Below are 12,083 nucleotides of genomic sequence, written 5' to 3' on the forward strand. Positions count from 1 at the left end.
GTGTTTCTGTGGATGGGTTTCAATTTCAATAATTTTGAACTTTTACGGTTTTTTATTAGGCCTTGTTCTAGTTGTTTCATTCAGAAGTTATATTACCCCAAAGTGCAACTATAAAAATATTTTATAAAACCAAAAATACCTTCTTAATGTTTTTAAAGTATCGTTTTCAATATGCCGCCATTTTGTTTCTACAAAGGTTAGGGAGTTGAAATTACTAATATTTTTAGAACCTACTTTATAAACTGTGTAAAATTTAAAAAAGTTCGGTGCATGAATGGGCACAAAATAAAAATCAAACTTGTAAACCTCTTCGTGGGACACCCGATGTATACATCAACTGTGATTGTAACTATTGTTCGATTTATAACGTTTTCAATATTAAATTATATAAGTCAGTATAGTGTCAACTGACAAGTTCCAACTGATCACCGGAATTGTTCCGGTGTAATATATAATATGGAGAGGCGGGGGCGTGCTGGTGGCTGTTGCTGCTTCGTTGTCGACTGCATTGGTGAGTGTGCGTGCGGAGGTCAGATCCGAATCACTCACTGTCAGACTGCGTCTGCCTGGACGAACTATCAACATCACAGCAGTTTATCTGAGACCAACAGCTGGACTCCTCGATTATCAGAACTTTGTAGAGAGTATTGAAAACGAGTACGGTTTGATAAACGATGACATTATAACGATGACTGATTATAATTTCAACTTCTCTGTCGGCTCCAGTAAGGCTAGATGTATTGCTCAATTAATGAGTCTGTTAAATTTGAATTCCTTCAATAATGTTCCAAATATAAATGGAAGAACTCTTGATTTAATCTTGAGTAATATCCCGTTGAATGTTACCAGGCAAGACGATCCCACGCTTGCTGAAAATAGTCACCACCCTGCTCTTGTTTTTCACATTGAAATGACTCACGTAGCTTTCCTTCCCACTAGCATTTCTTACTATAATTTTAAAAAAGCAGATTTTCATAAGCTTTATATAACTTTACAAAATTCTGATTGGGACAGTTTATACTTGATTGAGGATGTTGATAAAGCCGTTGAGTATTATTATGATTTGTTGCTTAAGGCTATGAATCAATGTATTCCAACAATAAATAAAATAAGTAGTATTAAGTATCCACGTTGGTTTAACAATGATATCATAAAAAATCTCAAATTAAAAAATAAGTTAGCCCGTTTGAGAAAGTTTTCAAATCATTACAGGGAAAGGTTTCGAGAAGTTCGAACTAAACTGAAGTTTCAAATAACAGTTGCATATCACAGCTACATAACAGGTGTACAAAACAGTGCTAAAACTAACATTAAAAGTTTTTGGAACTACGTGAAGGATAGAAGAGCAAATAGAACCGTACCTGGGGAATATGAAATTGACAATGTGAAGATTCCTGCTAGAGAAGTATCTCAAGCATTTGCTGATCATTTTGCGTCTGTTTATGATAATGATACTCACTTTGTTCTCGACGACATAGTAGGTCCCAATAACAATTTCAAAATAAACGGTGTCTCAGACTCTTTTAATATAAGAATCATTACTGAGGGAGAAGTAGCTGAATCTATTAAAAACCTAAAACCTAAAAGATCTTGTGGTCCAGATAACATACCCCCCTATATAATAAAGGGCTGTGGGGAAATTTTGATTAGGCCTCTACACTATTTATTCAACCTGTCCATCCGTAAAAACAAGTTTCCTAGAAGGTGGAAGGAGGCAAGAGTCACTCCGATTCCTAAGGGTGGAAAATTAAATGATTTGAAAAATTTCAGGCCAATATCCAACTTGAATGCAACTGCAAAAGTATTCGAGTATGTACTGTTTGAGCATATTTTCAATAATTTTCAAACATTATAACGGTTAGTCAGCATGGTTTCCTTAAAAAACGATCAACTGTCAGTAATCTTCTCCTATTTACTAATTACATTTCAAGTCACCTTGATAAAGGCATACGTGTTGATGCAATTTACCTCGATTATTCCAGAGCTTTTGATAAGGTAGACCACAAAATCCTTCTGCAGAAAATGTTTGCCTTTGGTTTCACATCCGAAATGGTTGCCTTCTTTCACTCATACCTCAGTCAGCGTTTATTCTTTGTGTATTTCAATAATATTAGATCAAAATGTTTCACGAGTGGTTCAGGTGTGCCCCAGGGGAGTAATCTTGGGCCTCTTTTGTTCCTTTTACTTATTAATGACATTCCAGAGTGTATTAAAAACAGTAATTGTCTCATTTATGCAGATGATGTTAAAATTTATCGAACTATACAGGATGATCAGGACTCTCAGATGTTACAGGAGGATTTGGGCAGGTTGAATGATTGGAGTGAAAAAAACAATCTGGCATTAAATGTGAAGAAATGTAAATTTATTGTCTTCACTAGACAGCAACAGATTTTTGCTGACTACAAATTATTAGATGAACATCTTTAAAGAGTTTATGTGATTAAGGATTTGGGTGTCTACATAGACTCCACTCTCACCTTCAGAGATCACATTAATTACATCCTTAATATTTCAAATAAGATGCTAGGATTTATCATAAGAAATGTCAGACACTTCACAGACATTGATTTAATCAAGATGCTGTATCTGGCCCTGGTGAGAAATAGACTTGAGTATTGTGCAGTTGTTTGGAGTCCTTATCAAGAGATATATATTAGTAGTATCGAACGCATACAAAATAAATTCCTCAGATTCATGTATTACAAGAAGTATGGACATTCATGCCCGTATGACTTTTCTATGAGGTGTCTGAGAGTCAGTTTTCAAATTATGTCATTGAAGAACAGGCGGGATTTCGTATCATCAATTGTTTTATTTAAAATATTGAATAATCATTTAGACATTCCGAATATTATCGAACTCTTTAGTATCTTTGTTCCGTTAAATAGACCTAGATTAAATATGTTTTTTGCTTTGGATAGAATATACACTGTACATCATGCAAATTGTTTCTTACAAAAAACTGTTAGATTGTACAATTCTTTGAATACGATTCTAGATATATTCGCTGATAATTTGCGCAATTTTAGTGAACAATGTTATCAAGCTCTTAAATTATAAATGTTTAATCAATTTTCAGACCATAAAAATTTAAAATTCAAATTCTTCTTCTATAATAGGCTTGCTACCTATTCTCTTTTTTCAATTTGCCTTTTTTTTCTTTAGTCTTTTTTCTATTTTCTATTGTGTCTTGTGTTATTTCCTATTTATAATCTTTCTTCCAAACTATTTTTATTGCTATTTTTAGTTTTTTTTCTTTCTTACTAATTTAGTTTCAGTTTGTATAAACAATTGATTTTCAATGAGGCTTGTTTTGGCATAAAGCTGTAAGCCTCTATATGTTGTTGTAATTTTTCTATTCATGTAAATAAAAAAAAAATAAATATGGAATTAGTGTATAAATTATTGATCGGAGTCGTATTCCAAAGATATATTCTCCAATGAAACTCGTTGTTCTAAAGCCTCAGGATTGGGATGAGATCTCATGAGAATGAGTGTGAAGAATGAGAGTGAATGAGAGTAGGCCTACTTACACTGGGTGCAAAAATGATCATCATCCAAGCGGCGACGGTGGGCACGGTGAGGATGATGATGGTGGACTTGCGGCCGAACGTATCCAGCATCCAACTCATAGGCAGACAGCCGACCATGGCGCCAATCGCCATGATGGATCCGATCCACGCCTGCGAGTCCACGTTCACTTCGAAGCCGTAGTAGTCGGACAGTGACGTCAGCACCGGAGACGTCCATCCCAGCACCGTGCCAAGGCAGAAGCCTCCGATCGTGGCTGCAATCACATTATTCAATCACATATATCACACAATAAACTATTTAAATGAAATTAATAATAAACGAAAACTGATATTCTCATTCACAGCAAGCTTGCTCTCAATCATTTTTCTATTGAAATTTTAAGTAGATCTAGTTATTGGTATACGGTAGTCCTACATGGTATGCTAGTAGGATACACCCTTCCAAGAGCATTACACATCAAAATGCCTCAGAACTTATGGACTAAAATGCACTCTTCGATCACCTTAAGTCCTGCACTCCAGGACACTACACATGGGCGAAGTGAAAAGTTGCTTAGTTGAATAAATTTATTGAATTAAATTTATAATTACTATTTGGTAATTGGAACTTGGGAAATTATTTAATTATTTACTTATTTCATGTTACACATTCACAAAATCAAAACAATGATATATATCAGCGAATATTAAAATTTTTGTACAGTCATGTTTTTGTTCATCTTCTATTACTTAAGAAAACAAAAGCAACACATCAACTAAATATACGTAGGTATATACAATAGGGAATTTATCAGTAGCCTACTGTTGCCAAAATAAAATGATAGGTCATGTATTATATTTATGTTATATATTGATTATTCTATTGTCTAATTTGCAAATTATCATATTTTCTATTGACTAATTCATCTTCAAAGACTTCCATGAATTGTCATCTCTATTTTAACTTTGACTCCAGAAGCTTTTAAAAATTTGTACACTGTAACATTATTGTTTTACTATATTAGACTTCTTTTATTCAATATACAGGCAATATTTTTAACCAATTTTAATCAAAATTAAACTTATCTATTCGGCTACACTGCTGCACTCAATTGATCAGAGGTGCAGATGCGCATTCTTTGAAGTACCGTACAAGAATTGACAAACTTGCTCAAGTATTTTCAAATTTAGTACAGAACAACAATGAGCTTTATCGTCATTACTAATTATAATTAATCATTTTCAGGGAAACACATCAAAATTGACAAAACATAGGTACAAACTGGTCTCTTTGTTCCTGTCATATGCTATTTTCTCACTGGCAGTAATTTTTATGCATGGAGTTCCCATGAGCGTGTAATTTCTGTGATAATATTTATGTGGATTAAAAGACTGTTATCTTACTCAATTATCAAATTAAATCGTTTGATTGTTTGAATAACATTTCCGCAGTGAATTTTCAGAATTACGTATAGGCCTACTATTTGGTAGCAGTTGAGATTAATGTTTTTAACAAACAGCTTACCAATGAGAGCAGCCACATACTGCGGTAGTTTGGCCGCCGGGACGGCAGTCGACACCAGGGTCTGAGCACTGACAGTCGTTGCCTTGGTGCTCATTATTGCTTGCAACTTGCCTCAGCAACAATTTAGCATACACAAAAACGAATCTAGATGAATTATCTGGAACAAAAAAGAAAATTCTCATCACGTGTTTTTGAAATCTTTATTTATCACATGGTTTTTTGCTAATTAAATTGGAGTTTTTTTCTAGCCAGAAAGCCTCATTTTTCAAAAAAAAGCCAGATTAATGTTCAATTTATATTCGAATCACTTCTTTCTTCCGAATGTTTCTACCAAAACTTATTCGTTGTATATCTCAACAAAGATTATTGGGTTCTCCATTGAAAATTTGGTTGAATTCCTTTCTTGGAATTACTATGATTCTGATTTAATTTCGGAAAATGATTTTGATTAAATTAGATTATAGAGCAAATATTTCAACAACCCATAAATGAATAATGTAGCCTATATGTAATAGCACAACACAATGAACACAATAATTATTGTAAAGATGTAGAGACTTTCATCAAACTGAAATAGAAGTCAAACTTCTATCATTAGATAAGCTACATTCTTATTATAGTTATTGATGCTTGATTCATTGAACTAATCACACTACTCCATATCATATAGGTATGATATAGTTCTTATTCGATATTGATGCTTCATTCATTGAACATATCACATTACTTCATCACAACTAACTGTACTTTAAGATTGTTGTGATTCATTCAATTCCCCACCTTTAAAATCCACGAATTGAAAAAGCCGTAAAGTTTTGTTTCACTTTCTTCAGCTCTTTTTCAAGCAATTTAAGATTAGTACTGTACAGTGCACGCGATTGAACAATACTTTAGTGTAGTTATTGTGGTCTTTGTAAATATCCACCAACATTAACGTTTTATATGCGATTTTAAACATGCATGAATGGTCTCAGATACTTTGAAGGATGCTAATCCATTTCATAACATTGGATTTATTAAGATTTGCATATTTTTAATAACATAATTATAATGTATCACAATCTATTTTCAAAATACGAGGTTAACAAAAGTCCAAATATCACGTCTATTACTCAAATCCTTTTTTGAGCCTTCAAAGACTCCTATATTTTAGTGCTGATTAGGATTTGAGTTTAGTACTAGCTTATTACCGAAATTCCCTATTGTAGGCTATACATGCATACATATAGGCCTATGCATTTTATACGTGAAATTATAAGGCTCCAATTTGTGCAAATTGAAGGGAAAAATGATTCAAATAGTGATACTTCGTCACTTTTAAAGCAATTTATTTTTCAATATCGTCTATCTGAAAATATTTTAAAACAATTACTTCTTGAAAATTCCACTATTATTATTATTGTTTTTAATAGAAATATGATTGTCCAAATTGAGATTAGCCTAATATTATTTTTTGCGTAGTGAATTTCATTCGATGAATAGGAGAGTTAATAGTGAAATACAATTTCATAGCAATTCAAATAATAAAAAAATTAGTTCAGTGATGTGATTCAATTATTTGAAATAATTATCGATAATTATAAAGAACTGGAAGTGTCAGAGATCTTGAAAAAACTTGAATGAAGCCTCAATATAATTGGGGGATAACAAATGTTGAGCTATAAACGGTTGTTGATTGGTTTACACAGATAATGTGTGGCTTCCTTTTTGAATCCTCAGACTGATGCTCCGCTATTATTGTAGTCTAGCAGGAAGAGCGGCATTAATCAGAATGTGTGAACTTATTCAAAGTCTCAAGGAAATTATGTTTGATTCACGTGCTTATAATCAAACAATATTACCTACGATGGTATTGTACTTATTCAAAGTAATAATAACTCCACTACACAGTGTACACGGCTATTAATTTTGACAATCATTGTTACATTATTGTCGTCTACGAGAGTAACAATTACCAAATACAGAATTGTTTCCATCAATTGCTTCAATTGTTTCCATTATATGTGATAAAAGTCATTTATTATTTATTGCATTCTTGATAGGAATATTCTAGTTTCAAAAAATGGTTCAGGCTCATTTTTAAACTTTTATCAATTCATTTCCATATTTTTGAAGTATTTTAATACAAAAATCAATAGTTAACAAGTTGAGCAAAATAGAAAACCGATAAGCTCAATCAATACTGGTAGACAAAGTGGATTCTTATCATTTTAAAAATACTCCTATTTCTACATTTTAAATTTTAGGAGAACTTCCTGATGAGATGTATATTCCCAAACATATTTTATTCAATGTTGTCAAAGACATATATCAGGTAAATGTCTCTTTTGACTATCTTTTCTAAACAATTATATATCTTATTGTTTTGTTTCCATACCAGAATGAGCGTAAATTAAAGCTGGATTTTCCACTACTAAAATAGATCAGGTTTATTTATTCAATCTTTTAATTTTTTTGGCATTCTGTATTCTTCATCTGCTGCAGTAAATACCAGCTAGCAATATTTTTTTCTGAAAATGATGCTCAATTCTCATCAACTCTTTTATTAACTGTCATTTGAAACAAAATACAAGTTCTTCTCTAATCTTAGGAATCTGTCTTAATGTTAATAATCTGTATAATCCGATTTGCATAGAACTTCCTACGCAGAAAATATAATACGTCGATTTGAACGAACTACGCTAGTTCTTTTTTCAAGTAGAAGATGAAACAGAAAAAGATTTGTAATTATTTCAAGATTAGAGCAAGAGAAAAATAAAGCAGATTCGGAGATTGCTGAGAGCAAAGAAAAAGCGCAATTTGTTATTGTAATTATAATTAGGTTGGAATTCAAGTTATTGAACAGGTAATCAAGAGTTCATTCTCGCATTCAAGGTCACTAGAGATTCAATGTCATGATCACTAAGGAGTCTTCAAGGTGCAAGAAAATAAGTCACGATTCTACAATGCTCATAATATTTATGACACTAGTCGGGAATATTTATGTATATTTTGTTCGCCGGTAGTACGATTTTTTCCATTGGAACACTTATCAAATTATTGTTCAAGCCTTTAGATGAATAAAATAAAAGGTTTGAGGGAGGCTAAAACAGGTTGAAAGAGAAATGATTCATTGTCAATTTCAGACACAAATAATACTTTTAAAAATTAATAGGTACCGTATTATTTTTCGAGTCAATGGCCGTTTGATATAAACACAGACCAACAATATACAGCGATGAAATTTTTACTCAACTATCGATTGAATTTCATGCTGATAAAGGTAATTTTTACGCCTACATTTCATTATTATTATTATTATTAGCTTGTCTGATGAATAGTATAAAAAAGTGTGTTACTGCGTACATAATGTTTCATAGGATACCAGACTGCATTTGCCTATACTCACACATTTTCCAAGATGTTGGTTACCGTGGATTGAAGGGGCCTAGATAAGAATACAGTCATCCCTGAAGTTCAGGGATGAGTCTTGACAATAATTGTCTCACAATAATGAATCACCATTTTATCATTCAAAATAGAACGTACACCGTGGATCTCTGTTTTCATGAAATAATGTATAGCTGATTTTCACATATTTTTACATTACATAAGTCTCAGATCTTCCAATGAGAATGTACAGCCCAAAACCAATCTCAGTCCAATTCGATATAAAGTTAAGGGTGCAAAATATAAGCATTGGGAAAGTATGGTTGCTTAATAATATTTCAAAGTAAGGCATCTCATAAATAGTTGCCTAATTCGTATTCAGTAGAATAAAGTTCAAAAAAAAACTTAAAAACTCCTAGACTATATATACTGAAGCACAAAAAATAAAAGAGTGCTAGTCTACTGTCATTAATTTCTCATGAAGATTGTATTTGATAAGTGTTTATTCATTCGAAAACAATGCAATCGGATTCATTTAATATTATTGTGATTGTATAACCCTTTGGATCGTGTTGGCTGGTAATCAATCGTATACACAGAAAAAGCTGTCAATGTTTCAATCTCAGAGCGCCACCGCTTCAACTGATGGAGTAGCATAAGGCACGCAAAGGTGAATCGTTGATATAGAACTGTATTCGATCGGGAACCTCTGATAAATGAAGATTGGACATACATCAAGACTCCCATTACACCACTTTCCAGGAGAAACATCCTAGTATAGCCTTATAATCAGGAGAAAAAATCGGTTTAAAAAAGGTGGTTAACGGTCTACAAAATATACCGGTAATTTTCATGATAAATACAACCCTAAAAACATTGAATTGAATCTATAAAGTTGTTACCAGAATCCAATTTAGTTTGTAACTTAATTGGAAAGCGGTCCATTGCAAGACTCGCCTTATCATTAAATCGGTTATTAAGGTCGACTGGTTCATTCACCCCAGACTCGTTAGGGACTTATCCATGTGCACTGAGAATTTTTTCACTTCGAAGAAAAATTGTATTGAGGTTCACAAACCTCATGGGAATTTAGAATGTGCGTTGTAATTGCTAATTGGATTGTTTATCTCGAACAAGTGAAAGTTTAATAACATTAAAGCCAAATTATTGGCATGTATGAATCGCAACAGCAGAAGGTACATTTTTATGTTTACAAAATCGGAAGTTTTACAGTTGACCTTCCAACCAGTTGAGCAAAAATGCTGTCCTCCTGACATTGACCTTCCTTCAATAAGATTATACCGCTATTGAAAAATTTTCAACTGATAATCTTATTGTTTACATACTTGGTTCGTATTCTTACCGACACCAGTTCAACATGAAATATATTGATGATATTCTCTGTCAACGCGTGGTCAAATGCCGGTATTTCTATAGAAATGCAAATTATATTGAAGAATGATAATATACATGTGTCTGTCTAGTGACAGAGGATATGAATGGGGCTTTGAAATTTTCAGTTTCAGAATACTTAACTTGCAAGTCACAGATGAGAAGACTACAAAGACCCTTCAGATTCATTCAAATCGATAAATTTCAATCACGGATGACTGACAAGAATCGTAAATGTGCTTGCATTTATACGTTTACATAGATTCTAAAGAAAATAGAAAATACTAGATGGTGTATCTGTTTCATATCCGATGTATCACTTCCAAAGTTGAACTCTAGATTTCTCTAGAGTTCCAAAAGCATGTTCTAGTTCTATGATAGACCTACACTTTTCAATTGAAATATAGATATCTACAAATCCAGCACCATTTTTCTTCATATAACGAAGGCCTACCGTACCATCATTATTTCATCTTTCCACAACAAACTCCTTAGTTTTGAAACTCTCACATTCAGCATTTGGAACTTTCACATTGAGTTCAGTAAGTTCCTGTTACAGAATTCATTTTTGAGAGTTCTTTTTAGTTTGAAAATACATCAACTTAAAATTCTGGTAGCCTACCGGTAATAGACTTGTCATTGAAAAGTTCATTTTAGCTTAGTCATCACCTTATTTGAAGTTTCAATCAGTTTCTATTTGGCTTCTGTACAGAAATATTATGCCCAATCAAGAATAAGTCTCCAACATTGCTTGATAACAAATCATTAATAATTTGTTCACGTCCATAGCCTAGACCATCACAAGAAGGTCAGCAAATACTTACTAACTTGCAACCTTAATTAAAAAGTCACATGATGTGACAGTCCGCAAAATCATCTAGGTCAAGGTGATGCCCATCTTTACCCACTTTTTCACTGTCCACACGTAATTTCGAACAGGAAATTGTTTTACTTGCATGACAGTTTGCACAATGAATTTCAAACTTGACATTAACCTTATGAATCAGAGATTTTGTGTGTTGGAACGCAATACAACGACAGTAGGTAATAATATTTCAGCCGAGCCACACCGGCAGCAAAACGATAGCAATAATAGTACAAGAAAGTTATGCTATTTGTCACAATGACAGTCTGATTCATAAGAAAGATGTTCATAGGCTTTTACCAAAAGGGCTCGACGTTCTCCTTCAAAATTTAATTCTTTTCAAAATAAAACTTTCATCGACTGCATTGAAATCACATTATCATTAACTGAATCGAGTTATTGCATGTATGATGCAGTAATAAGATACCGTATAAAATTGAATATTGAGAATAATTACACCATAAAACGCTTCAAAAACCATGTGCATCCATCACTTAAAAAAGGATAGACTGCTTGACAAACAATTCACAGATAGCACGAATGAAAACAACTGCATTTCTATTTTTCTATCTATTCTGTATTTATTATATAGATACCTAACATAATATTCTCTCATTCTTCTCAATTTAAGATGATATTCCTCCACTCATTACACGGTAGAAATAGTCTCTTTTGAACCAGTAATTTCACAGCATCCATGAAAGGCTATGCATTTAAATTTGTTTCTAGAATAACGACGATACTTCAAAGATGGGTTGTTGACCTGCTTGGAGAGTTAATACCAAAGCCTATAAGCATGGAAAAGCATTAGGAATTTTATTGTTGGCTTGTTACTAGTTATAATTATTATCATAAATCACTGTTCGGAGCATGCAACTCGGCCAGAACGAAACACTGAAGACAGAATTATGGGTAAGGGAAGTCGCAAATTTACCGTACAAGTTTTGCCAATACAAGTTTTTTTGTCTGATCTTTTGCAGCGATTCTTGCTGGCCGATCTGGTTGAGCAAGAACTCGCGGTTAGCAGGGTTCTATTAGCCACAATAGCCACTAAGTCTGAGGTAGAAAGTTAGGATTAATTATTCTCAGATCCAAGACCCAATACAATTGAATAAGCTGTATCAAATTCATCCTAGTTCTTATATTAAGTACCAATACAATTAGCCGCTTTATTAGCCTACATATTTATGAAAAGTAATAATGGTAGTCTATATATTTTTGAATACTATTAAAACTCTTTCAACAATTTTTTATCAGGTCGTCCATCCATTTGGTGTTTTTCACATGCATATATCGTGTAGGCCTACGGTACCGATACTTGAAGAAAATCTAAAAAGATGGAAATGATGAATGCTTTGCATTACTAGGCTATAAGGGCACTAGGATTATTCGCCTATAACAATTCTTTGGTTCAACC

General features: G+C 32.9%; 1 protein-coding gene across 2 annotated transcripts in view; it reads right to left on the reverse strand.

Annotated features, from left to right (window-relative positions):
• LOC111052473 (facilitated trehalose transporter Tret1-2 homolog) overlaps positions 1–12,083 on the reverse strand; it is a 43,857-nt gene that overhangs the window by 13,464 nt on the left and 18,310 nt on the right. For both annotated transcript variants that reach the window (XM_039439886.1, XM_039439891.1), the window contains exons 2-3: positions 5,041–5,197; positions 3,537–3,790 (exon numbers count right to left, since the gene is read on the reverse strand). In XM_039439886.1, the coding sequence (XP_039295820.1) occupies positions 3,537–3,790; positions 5,041–5,134 (348 nt within the window). In that variant the 5' untranslated portion in view covers positions 5,135–5,197. The remainder of the gene's footprint in view (positions 1–3,536; positions 3,791–5,040; positions 5,198–12,083) is intronic.

The sequence above is a fragment of the Nilaparvata lugens genome, chromosome 1, assembly GCF_014356525.2.
Source record: "Nilaparvata lugens isolate BPH chromosome 1, ASM1435652v1, whole genome shotgun sequence".
Classification (NCBI taxonomy): domain Eukaryota; kingdom Metazoa; phylum Arthropoda; class Insecta; order Hemiptera; family Delphacidae; genus Nilaparvata; species Nilaparvata lugens.